Below are 18,362 nucleotides of genomic sequence, written 5' to 3'. Positions count from 1 at the left end.
AAGTGATGTTTGTATATTAACCAGATCTCTTGGATTCCGCTACCTTCAAGAGCCCTAACCCATAGGATTGTTCCAAGCAGAACCTTGTAGAGGCTAAAGTTTGTCATCCTGAAGTCCATGGCTATAATCCTATTTTCCTGCTTTCTCCATGCAGGATCCTGAACTCAACCGTCGTGTGTTCACTGCAGCCTAGGCTGCCCCCAACCTTCACATCTCCAATGAGTCCTTCTTGGTTTATTAGGACAAGGTCCAGCAGCACATCTCTCTTTGTTGGCTCCTTCACCACCTGTGTCAAAGAGCTATTGTCAATGATCTGTAGGAACAGCCCGGACTGCGTGTGCTTAGCTGTGTTGCCTTCCCAGCAAATGTCAGGGTGATTGAAGTCTCCCATGAGAACCAGGGCATGTGATCGTGAGACTCCTTCCAGCTGTCTGTTGAAGGCCTCATTAACTTCTTCTTGCTGATCAGGTGGCCAACAATAGTGTCACCCTTGTTAGCCTGCCCCTTAATTTTCATCAATAATCTCTCACCTTGTTCTTCATCCCCCTTAAGGCACAGTTCAAGATATTCGAGCTGCTTTCTCACATAAAGTGCAACTCTTTGACCTTGCCTTGCTGGCCTATCTTTCCTAAAAAGTACATAGCCTTCCATGACAACATCCCAGTCATGAGCTGTCCCACCATGTCTCTGTAACTGCAATGCGATCATGGCCCTGCGACCACATGTAGATCTCTATTTTTTCCTGTTTATTCCCCATGCTATGTGTGTTGCTGTACAAACGCTTCAGGGAAGTACTCAAGCATGCAGGTTTCCCATGAGGAGTGCAGAAGGATCCACCATAGCCAGCCATACCCTTGAGGTGGTTGTCCTTCCGGTTCTCATCTTGGGAGGCAGCTAAGGAAAATTTGTCGCTGCTCTGGTTGGCCTGGCTTATTCCTCAGATGGATGCAATTGCCACTTCAGACGCTAACTCACAAGCCCTTCAGTTTAAGGCCTGCCCTACCAAGTTGGCCAGCCTATTGAGAAGGATTCCTTCGCCTTTTCTAGACAAATGGATTCCATCCATCCTGAACATGTTACAGTCACAGAGGAATGTCCCATTGTCATAAAAGCCAAAACCCTCATGACAGCACCAGCCATGAAGGCAGGAGTTAATCATAGAATCAAAGAATTAGGAATCTAAAAATAGAATCCTAGAATAGTTTGGGTTGGAAGGGACCTTCAAAGGTCATCTAGTCCAAGCCCCCTGCAATGAGCAGGGACATCTTCAGCTAGATCAGGTTGTCCAGAGCCCCATCCAGCCTGGCCTTGAATGTCTCCAGGGACTGGGCATCCAGCATCTCTCCGGGCAACCCCTTCCAGTGTTTTACCACTCTCATTGTAAAAAATTCATTCCTCCTGTCTAGCCGCAATCTCCTCTCCTTTAGTTTAAAACCATTATCCCTTGTCCTATTGCAACAAGCCCTGCTAAAAATTCTGTTCCCATCTTTCTTATAGACCCCTTTTAAATACCAAAAGGCTGCAATAAGGTCTTCCCTGGAGAAGGTCTTCCCTCTTCTCCAGGGTGAACAACCCCAACTCTCTCAGCCTGTCTTCATAGGAGAGGTGTTCCATTCCTTTGATCATTTCTGTGGCACTCCCATGGACCCTCTTCAACAGGTCCATGTCTTTCCTGTACTGAGGGCTCCAGAACTGGATGCAGGACTCCCAATGGGGTCTCACTAGAGCAGAGGAGAGGGGCAGAATCACTTCATCCCTCAACCTGATGGCCACGCTTCTTCTGATGCAGCCCAAGATACGATTGGCCTTCTAGGCTACAAGTGGACATTGCCATCTCATGTCCAACCTTTCATCCACCAGTACCCCCAAGTCCTTCTCCACAGGGCTGCTCTCGATCCCTTCATCTCCCAGCCTGTATTGATACTGGGGGTTGCCCTGACCCAGGTGCAGGATCTTGCACTTGGCCTTGTTGAATCTCATGAGGTTTGCAAGGGCCCACTTTTCTAGCTTGTCCAGGTCCCTTTGGATGGCCCCAGTATGGACCCCTGAGGGACACCACTTGTTACTGGTGCCCATCCAACATTGTGCTATTGACCACTAATCTTTGGATGCAACCACCCAGCCAGTTCCTCATCCACTGAACATTCCACCCATCAAATCCATATCTCTCCAATTTAGAGAGAAGGACGTTGTGCAGAACCATGTCAAAAGCTTTACAGAAGTCCAGACAGATGACATCCATAGGCCTTCCTTTGTCCACTGATATAGTTATTCGATCATAGAAGGCCACTAGGTTGAAGACAGGGAGGAGAATCAGGAAACAAAGGGTAAAACTCATAGATTGGAATAAAAAACAGTTAAACAGAACAACAAAAGGGGAAATATAAACAACAACAGTAATAACAATAGAAGAATACACAAAGTGGGGGATACACAATGCAATTGCTCACCAACCTGGAAGACCAGGGCCCAGCCAGCCCCTGAGTAGCAACTGTGAACACTTGTCCAGTACAGTCAATTTCAGAGGAGCAGAGACCTGGACCCCAGTTCATGCTCAAACATGATCATGCTGAAAATCCTGCAGAATCCTGCAAACTCATGTTTGTAACCTCTTCATACTCAGAGGCTGGGTAACCTTTTAGGTTGTGACACTTTTGGACCTTGATTTTGCTTTGTCTCCCCCTTACTAAATTCTTTTTGCATGAAAATACATCAGTGCTGTCAGGAAAAAAAAAAAAAAAAAAAAAAAGTATTCCCATTTTTTAAATGAGAAAAATATTGTTTTACAGCCTTTATTTTAACAAGTGTTATTTTATCAAGTAAGGAGAAGAAAAAATAGCTTGATGCTGCCAAAATAATCATACCTTACTTGGTACAGGGAATGCCGGCAACTTGTACATTAGCGTACATAGTTCAATGTTATTATGCTCCTTAACTGTCTTTGAGGGCAGGGTTTTCAATAAAAAAAGGGAGGGTAGTGTCTGCAGGGGGCCGCGTGGGTGGAGAGGATACGACACAAGGAAGAGTCTTAGCTGGCTGATCTCTCAATATGTTTAATCTTTTGATACAGGGGTATCAAACTCATTTTCACTGTGGGCCATATCAGCCTCATGGTTGCCTTCAAAGGGTTGAATATAATTTTAGGATTCAGCCTGTGGGCCTTATGTTTGCCACTTGGTTATGTGCATTGTACTCCTTTATCACTAACACTGTCTCATAACACAAAAGACATACTCTTCTTTCTCCTTGCAACACAAACATGTATTTCCTTTCCCATCTATCATTAAATTGCCTTCCTTCTGCATCAATCTTTCTCTTACTGGACATTTCTTAATTCATAAGTGGGACACTGGCTGCTGGTTACAAAATATCTTTTTACGGGCATTTTTAAAAATAACATGTAATTGCTGAAGTTCATGTATCTGGCTAATTTATTAAAAAATTAAATTAAATGTTTGCCCAGTTGAGAGTACCTCTTCAAGCACTGCCCCCCCGCCCCGCTAATTCTTGTCTGTCTTGCCTTTCAATGCCCCAAGGCATTTTCTAGTGTCAAACATCACTCTCACCCATTACTCTTCTTACCCAGGCTCACAGCTTTCCTGCAGTGTAACACGGTCACACATGCTGCACACATGAGCAGCAGGAGCCTGGGGGCAAAGAACTTGGCACTGCCACCAGGTAGAAACCAAGTGCCAGGCCAGATAAAACAAAGCGGAGGGCCAGATTTGGCCTGCAGGTCGTATGTTTGACACCTGTGTTTTAATATATCCATACAGTACCATCCAACATGGGACGTGCATTGTTGCCTCCTGGATGCAGGCATGGTACTGCTGACTCTCAGATCCAAATTCAGTGGTTGCAATATAAGGAATGGAGGGAAGAAAGTAGGAATTGTCTGTCCTGATGTCTTCATTTCTTCTTGCTTATCTCTTCTTGTATGACTTTTTCAGAAAAAAAACCCAAAAAAAACCAAAAAACCCACAGCATTCCACATTCATAAAAGTCTCTGTTCCTGTCTAGAGCAGTGTAGATGAAAACTTCACAACTAGACAGAGGTGTCTTGATTTATTTTTTACTTACCATTGACAACAATACTCACAATGCCATTTCTCATTCTCCCTCATGTCTCCTCCATGTGCCCCAGTGCACACTCACACACATGTGCACAGCCTCGGGAGTAGTGCAGATGCAGTCCTGAAGGGGGAGGGGACATCACAAGAAACCAGCCAAATAATGCCATATGTCTTTAAAAGAAGTGGACCACATAATGTGATTACAGATTATGCCATATTTAAAATAATGTCAAAAGTTTAAGTCTGACACCTTAAAAAGTGTAGGTGTTAAGCAGGCAAGTAAAGGAAGCAACAAGAGGTAAAAAGAGAGCCTTAGTAGAAGTCATTGTGAAATACTACCAGGAGCAGAAAAAAAGAAAAAAGAAAAACCTCTCTGGAACAACGCATATAGAAAATAAATAATGCCTCCATTCCAAACTGAACTCTTAGGAGTAGGAACTGCGATGTGACTATGTGCAGGGCAAGGCAGGCAGTGCCAGTGTGCAACCTCAGCTCCACCTGCCCCGATGCGGGGCTGCTCCCTGCCGCTACCCTTGCTCTCTAAACATGTGCCCCTTCTCCATCCTCTGTGCGTGGGTTGGGTACAGCATTTAACTGTGCTGGGTGTCTGTGCAAGGTGTGGGCAGGGGAGGGCTGCAGAGGTGCTCCCTGTGAGAGGAGACCAGGTGATGCTGGCTCTCATCAGAGCCACTATAGGACACAGCTGAGCCCCTCAGCCAGGCAGGTGGTGCCTCTGGGGAAATATATTAAAGAAAGAGCAGGGAGAAAAAGAATGAGAAACAACAGAGAGAACACCAAGATTAGGGCAAAGAGGAAGAAGGAAGGACCTTTATGGCTATGGTGTTTTTCTTCCCAGCAACCGTTACATGTGTTTAGTTCATCTTTCCTAGTATTGGCTGAACATTTGCCAGCTCATGGGAAGTATCAATTTTTTTTTTTTTGCTTTGCTTGGGTGTGCTTTTGCTTTCTTGATTGAACTGTCATTATCTCACATTATCTCAGTCCACAAGTTCTCTCGCCTTACTTCTATTTTCTGCCTGTCCCAGGGAGAGGAATAAGTGGGTGTTTGGATGGATGTTTATCTGTTGGCCCAGGTCAACCCACCACAGTAACTAATTTATTGAATGTTATCCCAACACAAAAGAAGCAAATGGCAAACTTTGTAAGGGTCTTAAAACTACATACCAGAAGCTTGACTGTCACATTACACATGCTAGTAGAAACTATTACAAACATAAAATAGACAAGGCAGTAAGTACAATGGACTGGGGAAGAAGATGACTTTGCATCTGTGCAAGGGACTTGGCAAATAAACTGGAATTCTCTAAAGGGGTAAATGAGCAGGCATATTTAAAGCAATTAATACATGAAGTTCTGTTAGTCTTCCTGAAAAGGGATGTTTTAAGTGGATACTATCTCCAGCACCTTTGAGGCCTCAGGATTCCTCCTGCCTGGAGCCTGGATGGGAGGTCCCAGGCTGTTGGACACATCTGTTGCTTTCTTGTTTGCAGGGTCAACCAGCAGTGAAGCAGAGCCTGTATCCCATACACACACACATACACAAATACACAACACTAACACTGCTAGATACACAGATGGCCACAGGCAAGGCGATGCCTTCAACAGCACTTATGGATAACACTACCAGGAGTCAAACAAACACCAGGTACAGACAGCCTAGTCCCCTTTGTCCACTCTGGCTGCTCAGGGTTGAAGTTCACTAGTGAACGCACACATACAACACTGTGTAGGTTCACAAGCAAACACACATTTTCACGGATCTATGAGTACCAGTATAGCACCTCTCCATCTGATATCCCTGCTCAGATCTGAGCTCCTCCTGCCTGCTCCACAGGTCCCGTACTCACCAGCACATCCAGCTTGGTGCTTACTACCAAACATAGCCATGCACTCACACACTCTTCTCACAGGCAGCCCACACTTGCAGGAGCCACCAAATACCAGCATGGACCCTCTGACCACCTTATATGCCTGCATAGATCCAGGACCCTCTGCTCACCCTTAGTGCAGCTTGGAGCTTGCTAGGGAATTTGCACTGGAGGAAGACAAAAGCAGTTGTAACCCATCAGTTACAAATCCCAGGCTGGTCCTCTCCAAAAGCGTGTCTAGAGTTTCTTAATGGGACACCAAATAATGGCTGAAGAATTTGGGTCTTTGCAGCACCTGGCAAAACAGGCCTACCTGCTGAGACATACAAAGAAATGGCATTATGGCATATATATGGCATCATGGAAAAGAAGCACTCAGGTCTTCCTCATTGCCTCTCTTATTAATCATTCCTCCCTATGAGCAATATACCAGGCAACAAAGCTTTTGTGAAGCCAAAGCTTCCTGTCTGGTTGAAGATAATGTCTTCAGAACAAGCATTTCCTGTAAGTTGGTTCTTATCTTTTCAAAGTGTGGATTTGCTGTGGTTTATTGTTCATGACAAGATACAAGTTGAACTGTCTGCAACCTAAGTTTTTTTTGAATGTGTACTTTCTGCATAAGTATACTCCAGTTCTGAGCTGGAGGACAGCATTTAATTTTATTATTTGTGTTTCAAAAGTTTAATTACTTAGTTTCTTATACTGAATTATAAAAGGAAGCCTTTTATTGAATTTAATCCTGCATTCTGTATTTAAATTGGTTTGATACATCCATGTTTTAAATTAAGAACATCCTGCCCTAAAATATGCAGTCAGCTGCATCAGCACAAAGCAGAACTCAGTGGCATGGGGGCAGAATTTAGATTCAGATTACGGTGGAGTGTGCTAAGTCTGATTTTTGGGTCAAAAATCTGTCCACAAAGAGCCACAGGTTTGTAGAACAGTACTGAAGTTCTTCATGCAGTCAGAGTTCATCCTTTATGTTGTTTCTGCTCTGTGCACAATTGATTCTGATCTTGCGAGTTAAAGTGCAAAGTACATTTATGAGGAAGAACTATACTAGCTTGTTTTGCCCTCAGAGAGATGTTTTACGTTACAGTTGCTTGTGCTGTGTGTGGCTGCATCTGAAATATCGGAAGCCAGAGACACTTAAATTTTACTATTGAAATGGGTCAGTAACATCCTGCAGCTCACTCCTGCAGAACTGTTCCTGAAGCTGGCATAGATCCACCAGCCCCTTGAACCACACATGGCATGAAGTGGAGTGAGGGAGGAGGATGAGATCTTCGGGATGCAGAGGCTGGGAAAAAGTCTCTTTTAGACATATCAACTGCATGAGACTTAAAGTCTGTTTTGACTTACTGAGCCCAAGGAGTCCCTTCAAGTAGACAAAGATTTATCATATTGGAAGGCAGAGCTCCAAAGTTGCTGCTGCAGAGGAATCAGATGTCTGTTCTATTCAGCCTTTATCTTCTTTTCTTACATACTGAAATTTCACTAGTTGTCACAGAATCATGGAATAGTTGAGGTTGGAAGGCAGCTCTGGTGATCATCAATGCCCTGCTCAAAGCAGGATCAACTAGAGCAAGTTGCTAAGGACATTTTCTAGTTGGCTTTCAAATATTGTCACAAATGGACAGTCTACACCCTCTCTGGGAAGCCCATTCCAGTTTTGAACACAGTCACTGTAAACAAACAAAACAAAACAAAACAGAACACTGAAAACAAAACAAACAAACACACACACACACACCAAACCAAACCAAAACAAAACAAAAAACAAAACAAAACCCAAACAAACAAGCAAACCAACTTTGATTGATAAGATCCCCCTGAGCCTTCTCTTCTCCAGGCTAAACAGTCCCATCTGTCACAGTCTCTCCTTGTACAAAAGATACTTCAGTCCCTTAATCATCTCAGTGGCCTTTTGCTACTTACTCCAGTAAGTCCATGTGTTTCTTGTACAAGAGAGCCCAGAACTGGACACAGTACTGGACACATTGCCTGACTCATGCAGTGTAAAGGGGAAGGATGACTTCACTCTACCTGCTGGCAGCATTCTGCCTAATGCCACCTAGAAGGCTGTTGTCATTCTTTGGCATTGTTGCAGTTTAACCTCAGCTGGCAATTAGAACCACAGTGTCATTTGCTCACCTCTCCCCTGCCCCTGATGAGATGGGGAGGAGAATCAAGAAATAAAAGGTAAAACTTGTGAGCTGGAATGAAAACAGTTTAACAGAACAGCAAAAGGGAAAAGATAAATAACAATAATGAATTACTATACAAAGCAAGGAATACCCAATGCAATTGCTCACCAGCCTGGTAAAAAACTATGTCCAGACTGCTCAAGAGCAGCAGTCCCTCAAGCAGCAATCATGGATGCTGGACTGCAGCTCAGGCTCAAACATGCTCATGCCGGATCCCTTGTCCTGGATCAACAGAGACTTGGACTGCACCTTGTGCCCGAACACAACTGCACCACCCAGCAATTCCTGCAGAAAAAAAGAGGGCTCTGGACCACACAACCCCCATGCTGGAAGTGTTCTCCTCCCCATCTCCTTCACCTAGTCTGCTCCCTGACTTTATACTGAGCATGTATACCTTGATGGTATAAAATACCCCTTTGGCTAGTTTGGGTCAGCTGTCCTGGCTGTGTCCCCTCCTGACTTCCTGTGAAAATTAAGTCTGACCCAGCCAAACTCAGGACATTGCCAGCTTCCCATGAGAATTAACCCTATATCAGCTGAACCAGCACAGCCATGAGGCACATTGCTGGCTCATGTTCAGCTTGGTGTCTGCCAGAAATCCCCAGGTCCTTTTCTGCAGTTGCTTTCCAAACCATTGGCCCTCAGTATGTACTGGTTTCTTACCATGCACAGGACTTTGCATTTACCTTTACTGAACTTCATGATGTTCCTCTCTGGCCATTTCTTCTGCCTGTCCTCTCTCAATGTTGGGACAACCATGTGGTGTATCAGTCACTACGTCTAGTTTTGTATCACCTGAAAACTTACTGAGGGTGCACTCTGCCCCATTGTCAAGACCATTAAAGATGTTACACACTACTGCATCTATTATTGAACCCTGGGGCATGCTCCTTGTGACTGACCTGCAGCTGGACATCATGCCAGTGGTTTTCAATCCACATCACTGTCTACTTATCTAACTCCATACTTCATCAGCTTGTCTGTGAGGATGTTTCAGGTGACAGTGTGAAAAGCCTTACTAAAAGTCAAGATAAGTAAACATCCACAGCTCTCCTTTCATCCATGGAGCAAAGTCACCTCATTGTAGAAGGCTATCAGGTCAGTCAGGCATGTTTTTCCCTTTGTAAATACATGCTGACAAGAAGGTGACTACCTCCTTGTCCTTAATGTGTCTGGAAATTATTTCTAGGATTAGCTGCTCCATCAGCTCCCCAGGGGCTGTTGTGAGGTTGACTGGCCTGTACTTGCCTGGATCCTCCTTCTTGAAGACAGGAGTCATGTTTGCTGTCTTGCAGTCTTCAGGGAACTCTCACAATCACCATGAGCTTTCAAAGGTTATTTTGAGTGGCCTTGCAATGACATCAGTGAGCTTCCGCAGCACTTGAGGTGTCTCCCATCAGGGCCCATGGACTTGTGTATGTACATTTTCTTTAAATGCTTCCTAACATGATCCTCCTCCATCAAGGATAAATTTATGTTGCACTGCATTTTCTCATAGTTTTCATGCACCCAACATTGCTGAAGGCAAGTCATACCAGCAAAGACTGAAATGAAGAAGGCACTGAGTCATGTAGTATATTGCCCTTTTCTATGTCTTTGTGACCAGCTCCACTCCATATTCATCAGTGGCTCCCATTTTCCCCTAGTTTTTGTCTTGCGGATATACCTGTAGAAACCTTTATTGTTGCCCTTCGCATCCCCCATCATATTCAAATCCAGGCATTTTTTTGCTTTCCTAAGTCCACCCCTGCAAGTTAGGGGATTCTTCCTGGATCATGGGTCACCCAACTCTGCTTCAACCTCTTGTACACTTCCTTTTTATGCTCAAGTTTAGTCAGGAGTTTCTTGCTCATACATGCAGGTCCACTGCCACCTTTGCTTTGTATCCTACTCCTGGGGACAGACCGTTCTTGAGTTCAGAGGAGCTGAAAACCAGCCAACTATTCTGAGCCCCTCTTCTCTCCAGGACTGTATGACATGGGATTCTTGAAAGCAGATTCCTGAGCACTACAAAGTCCACTCTTCTCAAGTCTAAGGTTGTGAGTCTGTTTTTCATTTTCTCCCTTTTTTTCAGTCTCGTTTTTTTTCATCTAATTGTTACTGCTGTCAAATCTAACCCCAACCTTTACATCCTTGACCAGTTCTTGTACATGTCCTTAAAAGTAAATGGAGTAAGAAAAAAAAAAAGAAGATAAAGGAAATGAAGAAAAGGGATGGAAATTATTTTTATGTTTCTAAATTAAACATATTTGTTCCTGGTAACCTATAAAGTGAAAATAATTATGCAAATGTTCATAAAATTATGTTTCAAGATTTTGATTAATTCTCAGAATTAACAAAATGAATTATTTGTGATGTCCTTTTCTGTTCTGAAGGTACTATATCTCTTTTCCACCTGAAGCCAAGTGCCAACCTATCTGTAAAGCAGGCATGAGCTTTCTACACAGATCTACTTCTTTCTACACAGATCAAAAAGTTGAGTGGAAAGTCTGATATTGTTGGATTGATTGGAGAAATCATTCTTGCAGGAAAAGGACTGGCAGTACAAGCCTATGATTTTAGTAACGGATTCTACAGATTCAGTTTGTTCAATGTATTCTGTTTCTCAGTGAATGTGGCATAACAATTAGCTCAGAGTTTGGTGTGATCATGGCAGACACAGGGTTTGTCACTGTCACTCTGAAAGGGTAAAGCTTAGTGTTCGGGTAAAGGAGTGTGCATTTCCTGTGTGGGTCACCACAATACTTTTTTCTCATGTCTCAGTTACCCTGTTTCAGTCTGATGGTAATGATCACTTTGTCTTCTTGCAGAGTCACATATGAAGATTGGGAAAGATGAACCACCTGTTTTGCTCTTACATTTCAGATTCCTCCTGTGGAATTAAGGTAAAAAAACCCAAATTTTCTTGTCCAGATGCTCAAAGGACTTTGTTTTTAAATCAGTATGCCATTGATATAGACTGAATGCGTAAGGAAATTTTATTGCTCACCTTTGTCATCTCAGTCAAGCCTAAGTTGCTTTCTTATATTCATTGATATGGAGAATGCGAGATAATGTCAGTTCCCTGTGAAAGCAAGATCCCCTGTCTAGCATTGACCTACCTAGTATCTGTCATAGCAGCAGTTTAATCACAAAAGACAGAGCTCTTCATGAGCTATTTTCATTGCTTAAGTGATACTGTATTTGAGAAAGCTGATTTAGGACACCATTGCTTCTATGTATTACTCTTTTGCTAATAATTTGCTCTGTTGCTAGAAATGATTCCAAACTGCTGGGAGAAAAGCTCTATTGATCTCCAGGGAAATTCAGATCTAGATCTGGACTTTGTTGATATTTGGGTTTCTAAATTTCAAGTAAAGCAAAGTAAAAAACCCCAACACTTAAAAGCGTGCGACAGGAGTAAAAAGGAGCACATCTATCTGAACGTGAAACAGATCAGTTCTTCCAAGAAACACATGATGAGAAGACAAAGAACAGAGGAGAACATCAAGAGCAAAGGTAAAGTCTGTTAATAATGGGAAGGTTGTATGCATTTTTGAATAAATAGTCTAACATATTTCACATCTTAGCATTTGTATGCTACAAGTTTTTCTTTTTATCCTGCTGTTTGAAGTTGGGAAGGATGGGTAGTTCAAGGCAGGTTAAGGATGGAGACTTGCAAAGCCAACAAAGTGATGTGTGACCTCATAATTTCTGTTGATGCCATATTGAAACAGTCATTGCATTTGGACTGCTCTTCAGATGTAAGCCTGAGCTGTCACTGATCAATAAGCCTCTACAATGGAAGAAGGCTCAAAGGAGATGGGCAAGCACAATGTACTCATGAAGTATGCAGTGACTGAAAAGTGGCTGTCAGAAAGAAAGTTGAACTTAACGTTAAGGAGACCAGACAGATACTTTTTTTTTTTTTTTTTTTTTAGATTAACAGTTGTATCAGCACTCAAAGAATGCAAGGGTCTTCCTGAGTTAGCCAGACCAGCATGGAGTGAGTCTATATGTGGCTCAGCCTAACACAGAGTACAACCACTGAATAACTGACAAAAAGACCTTTGAAGAGATCAACAGGCTTGAGCTGCTTAAACCCACATTTTCTTTTCTGGTACCACCCAATGTTGCAGTGGTGAGCATATCACAGAGCCTGGCAATGAGAATCATATTTGTAGTGTGATTCAGCTGTATATAGAACTTGCTCTATTCTACTAAGTGTGACTTGCATTTGTGTTGTGCTTTCAACATATAGCTGTATCATTCTGCTAAATCGGAATCCTATGTAATAACACGTATTTTCAGATAAGTAAATTTGGTATTAAACATTAAAATATCCATGTGTGGAATATTGAAAATAACCTGGTCAGACAGTATTGGACTCTGAAATGAGTGCAGGCTGAGGTAAACAGACATCGCAGTTTGAGATAAGTTGTATTGTTATAACTGGTCCCATTGAGAAAGCCTCACATTTCTCACATTTATGTTCTTTTTCTTCTTAGATTCTCCTGTTTCACGTAGTACTTGCTGGATTATTGCAGTGATTCTAGGGATGCTCTTCTTGGCATTGCTGGGAACAACAGTGGGTTATATTATCAAGGGTAAATAAATTTCCTGCAATTAATATATTTGTTTTGAATTTAGACCTGTGGCAGGGAGCAAAACAGGGCTCCTGAGGTCTGCTGAGGGGTCCAAGAAGAGCATGGAAGTAACTTTTGTCTCTTAAAACAGACTTGTTTCTTTTTTTCTGAGATTTTTAAATTTTAAACTTGGTCTAGTTAGAACTTCCCTCAACAGGAACAAGAGTGTAAGGGGCAGAGGGTGTCAGAGATGGCTTTGAAAGGGGTGAGTGGGTAGACTTCAGTATGTAAAAGCACACTGCGTTGGATACTCAGCCACTCAGGACCATTTACATCCTGATAAGTACAGCTCTAGGCTGGAGGACGTAGCCTGAAGGGTCATTTATCTTCTGTGCATTTGGAGATCGGTGCTGCTCAGCAAGAGAATGAGCACTGGTGTGTTCAGTGTCCATCCATGGTCCAGTAGCACCAGCTGCTCTCCTCTTAGGAAGGAAAAGGAGGGTACCTCAAACCGCAAGACCTCCATGGCTAGCAGCTACTATAAAATGATTCATCTTCCTAGGAAGTTTAAGCCTTTTGACAAGCTTGCTGTGAAATGCTGTGAAGAAGAGGTTCAGGCAAGTATAAGAATCAGAAATGCTGTTTGTACGAAGCAGCCGTATTTCAGGCGTGTGCTACAGGATGTACCCCAGCAGCAGCCAGCAGTAGTGGTGGAGACTATATGGAAATGGGTGATCTGCCACAAGTCTGTCAGGTGCCAGGGCTTTGTCTGTCCCATTGGACAGAAGGAAACATGGACCAAAGCCAAAAAGGTAAAAACGCTGGAAGGAAAAGGAAAGTCACAGGAGATCCCTACATGCTCTCCCACCTACTCCCAATGTGGAAAATAGATGCCCTTTACAGACCCCTTCAGAGACTCTGATTGAGGCAATTACATCGTCTTTGCAAGTCTCAGAGGAGCTGCAAAGATGGCATTACAGTAACTGTGGAGAAACATTTTCCAAAGAAGGTGTATTTGTGAAATCTGTTTGTGATGAACTAGGCTGTGATTATGAATAGGAAGAGAGATGTATGATTGTTTTGCAGGCTGTTCATGTCCACGCTGCCCTGAGCAGTGGGTGGCCTACAGAGAGAGCTGCTACTTCTTCTCCCAGGAGAGGAAGGACTGGAATTCCAGCCAGAAATCCTGCTGGGCACAGGGAGCCCATCTCCTCGTGATCAGCAATACCAATGAAATGGTGGGTGCCTTTGTAGTGGCAAAGGCAAAGGACCTTTTTCATGAAGGATAGTAAGATTACAGGGGAGCAGGTCCAGGGCACTGCACTGCCCAGCTCTTCCTCTCTGTGAGGAAGGGAGAGTGTAAATGGCCTTTGCAAGGCACTGGGACTCACTCACCCCCTTCCTGCATTTGACAGAGGCAAAGCTTTCCCTTGGCCCCTTTGCAAGAGGGACTCACTTCTCTCTGCCTGCCTCTGCTGAGCTTGCCAGGGGCTCAGCCCTCACACCTCACAGTCAGAGGGCTGCCTGTCACTCCAGAATGCCAAGTTTCACAGACCATGTCCCTGTGGGAGAAAAAACACATGGATGTTCAAAGGACATTCAGAAATTTTCTTCAAATTCCCTTCCTCACACAGCACCCCTTTTTTCCCCCCCTCAGAACTGAGGACTTGACTGGGTTTCTCCAAGTCTACTGATCTCTCTATGTCTCTCTGTCCATCCTAGGACTTCTTCCAGAGGATGCACACCAAATCTCACTGGATTGGTTTGCAGAATAGGACTGGTGGTGGCTGGATCTGGGAAGATGGCTCAAAACTCAGTGGACAAAAGTGAGTATGGTGTTTCCTCTGTATTTTTAGATAAAGGGCTTGAGATCCTTCCCATGTACTTAACTCTTTTACATGAAATGTCTCATCTGTAGTCAATGGAAGTTGACCAACAATGAACACAGTTGCTAAGGGCTGTTCAAAGTGGCTGCAGGCTCTAGCAGCTCCAGGACCAAGGGTTTTCTCCTGCTTGGCTGCTGGAGCCCAGTCTGGTGCACCCAGAGACCTGTGAATCCCTGTCCCAGGCTGGTGCACACAGCTGCTGCTTTCGTGTTTGCAGGTTCAGCCAATAGTGAAGCAGGACCTGTACTCCAGAGACACAAACACAAGCACAGACACACGTGCAAGCAAAGGAATCTGGCACTGCTTTCAGCAGCACCTACACATAATGCTACCAGAACTCAAATAAAGCACAACTATAGGCAGATAAGTCCCCTTCCTCCTCTCTGGCTGCTCAGGACTGAGGTTCACTAGTGAATGCACACACATGATGCTCTCTAGGTTCACAAGCATGCACACATTCACAGAGCCTCTGAGTACCAGTACAACACCTCCATTTAACACACCTGTGCAGATTCCAGCCCTCTTACCCACTCCACATGTCCCCTACTCACCAGCAGGTCCTACTCAGTGCTCGCTAGCAAGCAGACACACTCTCACAGGCACCCCACACTTGCAGGAATCCCTCCAAACACCAGAACAACCCTCTGTCCACCTGATGGCACTGCAAAAACACAGGATGCCCTCCTCACCAGCTAGTGCAGCTTGGAGTTTGCTAGGGAATTGCACACGCAGACCCACACACCCCAGCCTGGCGGAAAACACAAGTACCCTCCCTTCAGCAGCTGGCACCCAGCACCTGGGCTGTGACCCCTGGTCCTGCTCCAGCCACAGTGCTGAGCCCCTCCAGCCCACAGTCAGCAGCACCCAGGACATGCACATTGGTCTTGACCCAGGGTCTGGGCTGAGCTCCTCACCCACCGCAGTGCGCGGCACCACTGCCAGGGGTCCTGCACCCCACTCTGGCTCCAGAGCCAGCACCACATCCACTCACAGGGTACCCCCAGCTTTGGGCACCTCATCCTTACAGCACTGACACCTACAGGGTAGGGATCAAGATGTACATGCCATCAGAAACTGCTCACACACGGGCCATTCCCTCCTCTCTGTTCAACCCTCTTCCCCTAAATGTTCCTCAACAAGTTTTGCACAGTCTGACAGGCTGCCCTCAAATATTCCAAATCCTCCTGCTGCTGTTGTTGCCCCCTTCTTATCAGTTACAAAGCTCAGGTTGGCCCTCTTTGAAGCTGTGCCTGTAGTTTCTTGATGGCCCATCAATTGGTGGCTGAAGAATTTTGGTCTTTGCCATTGCCTTGTTTTTTTCTTGTGCACCAGGTTTGTGTCTGTGTGGATTTGTGTTTAATAATTTTGTCCTTGTTATCCCCTTTTGCACTGAAAGGGTTCTTGATTGGATAACCTTAATGAAACAGAGACTTTCACCTTCCACAAACCCATACAACAGGTTTAAACTGGAATATTTGATACTCTCGGTCCCAAGGTCTCCAAATACCTTAAGTGCATTAAGCAACAAGTCCTTTGTGGGACAGGACATTTTTGTCTTTAGTGGTGGGAAATGGTGAGCCCGGCATCAGACTAACTGAAAGTCTCATGGTGAGCTCCAGGCATAGCAAGCTTCACTGCAAGACCTCCCATGTCCCAGGATGGGTTTCCCCTGACATGAAGTCGTAAACACGAGCTGCAGCAAGTTTCCTACCTCCAAAGTTGTGTGGTGTTTTTCCCCCTGCCAATGTTGGGATTTGTCTCCTATGTCACCCTGCTTTTGTGCTCTGCCCTTGTCTCCCTCAGGATCCTGTCCAACAGCCCTGTGCAGAAATGTGCTGTTCTGCTGGAAGGTGCCATCCGTGCTTCCAGCTGTGAAGTCTTTGCCCCACAGATCTGCGAGAAATCTCTTCAGTGACCTCTGTGGACCTTGTGTTAGGAAGTGTTCTTTGGAAAGCTGTGCTAAGGCTTGTCCCTGTGAAGGTGACTCGTGAAGCTTCTCTGAGAGGGTGCCTGGCTGTGCTCCCTGCTGCTGTGACACCCACCGTAGTGCAAGGAATGCATGCAGCAAACCCCTGGCATGAGCAGCTCCAACAGGAGGTTCCTGTGGTGTTCCTGGCTCCATTCAGGATCACACTGGTGATGTTCATATTTATAGCCATCGGATAGTGACAGGCAGTCTTCAAAGTGGTGGAGACGGGGAAAGAGAGATTTATGTGTGCCTTTCTCGGTAATTTTCAGACATACCCGAGTCCTGTCACTGGAATGCTTGCTGTCCTGGCATTGGACATCCTGGGGAAATCTTGTTACCCTGCTGAGATCAAAATAAACATGCGTTGCTTCTAATGGTTTCTTCAGGAGTAGTGATTGTTCCTGCTTTCCTTCCCAGCATCACTGTTTAGTGCACTGGGTGTTTGATAAATGGGCAGAAAGGAAGGTGGTAGCAGGAACAGAGCCAGGAGGGCAGGGCTGAAATATTTTCTTTGCAGTAACACCGTGGAAGAGAATGTCCTGTTGCATATGACAAGATACAGCTACAGCTATTAAACAGGCTCCTACCTCAGCGGTGCCTGAGAGATCATAGGCTGACAAACTTACTTTTATCAGTAGCCAAATAAGTGCGGTTCCTCATCTTCCAGCTCCTTTGTCCTAAAGTCCACTTGCGAAAGTGCCCTGAGCCATGGTTCAGGTGCACCACACAATCCCTTGACTGAGTGATCTGTTTGCCCCATGCTCTGAGTTTCCTTCAGAGTAGCTCTCCTCCCAAAGTAGTCCCTCCGTACCCCTCACCCAGCACTTCTGTCCATGTGATGCAGTGGACAGATACATTTCAAATTTTTGTGACAAGTAAGCTACAGTCACCCTAAGCCCTACACTGTGCAACACCAGCTTGGCTACATGACAGGACAACTGTGATGACTTTATAGTGACACTCTGGTTCATTACAATATTTCTTAAAATACTTATGATTATGTTGTTAGCTTCATGCCCCTAAGCAGTCACAAAATACGTTATTAGAATTATCTGAGAGAAGTTTTTGATACAGTGTGACAGTTCTTCTTTACTGATAAAATTGAAGTTCTAGCATATCACAAGGATGTTTGAGAAGACAAAAGTCACTGTTGCCATGTTTACCTGAAGATCATTTCCAAAAATCTCATCTTTAGCACCCCTTTGATGTTCAAAAGACTTAAAGATCACTTAAATTTGTGCAATAGTAGCAGACGATTCTTTTCCTGTGTTCTTTAAAAGTATTTTAAAGTATGTTAAATTCTCATCATATCTTAACTTGCATTTATACTGATTTTTTCTCTTATTCCTATTCATGCACAAACCCTTCAGTCCTAATCAGCTGGCTCACCACAGCAGTCCAATCCTAACATCTCTATACCCCACAAACCCTACTGTTTTTTTCCCAGGGGCATGTTCAAATACTATCCATATTAAAGGCAATCCTCTTTTCCACACATCTTTGCCATCAGAACTTTAATTTACTTCTCTCTGCCCTGCATGATTTTCTTTCTTGGTTTTGAATGCCGTGCTTGTGCATCAGCTTGCAAGGTTATGGATTGCCACTTGCCAATGTGAGTCTTGCTGTTCTTGAAGCCTTTTGCTGATCTGCTCTGGAAACTCCCTTGTTGCTCTCCATTCTCTGAAAATGGGGTTGTGCTATGTTGACAAATAGAGAGAAATATATTCATGGGCACTGTGGAGGATTAACTGCTGAAATTAGGGTTATATCCAT

At 44.3% G+C, this 18,362-nt stretch overlaps 1 protein-coding gene across 2 annotated transcripts; it reads left to right on the top strand.

Moving 5' to 3' along the window:
- The first annotated feature begins 10,401 nt into the window (after nucleotides 1–10,401).
- LOC309440160 (killer cell lectin-like receptor subfamily G member 1) lies at nucleotides 10,402–16,952 on the top strand. 2 transcript variants are annotated; one of them, XM_082053575.1, is made up of 6 exons: nucleotides 10,402–11,054; nucleotides 11,425–11,667; nucleotides 12,657–12,755; nucleotides 13,821–13,972; nucleotides 14,457–14,560; nucleotides 16,424–16,952. In XM_082053575.1, the coding sequence occupies exons 2-6, from the start codon at nucleotides 11,427–11,429 to the stop codon at nucleotides 16,533–16,535; spliced, it is 708 nt and encodes a 235-aa protein (XP_081909701.1). In that variant the 5' UTR covers nucleotides 10,402–11,054; nucleotides 11,425–11,426; the 3' UTR covers nucleotides 16,536–16,952. The 2 variants fall into 2 exon arrangements, with proteins under 2 accessions (XP_081909701.1, XP_081909702.1); XM_082053576.1 differs by lacking the exon at nucleotides 10,402–11,054 and having other exon boundaries at nucleotides 11,228–11,667.
- Nucleotides 16,953–18,362: the final 1,410 nt, after the last annotated feature.

Source organism: Streptopelia decaocto (assembly GCF_964273445.1).
Source record: "Streptopelia decaocto genome assembly, chromosome: 1".
In the NCBI taxonomy this organism is placed as follows: Eukaryota; Metazoa; Chordata; class Aves; order Columbiformes; family Columbidae; genus Streptopelia; species Streptopelia decaocto.
The sequence above is the reverse complement of the archived record's forward strand: the minus strand, read 5'-3'. Positions and strand labels throughout refer to the sequence as shown.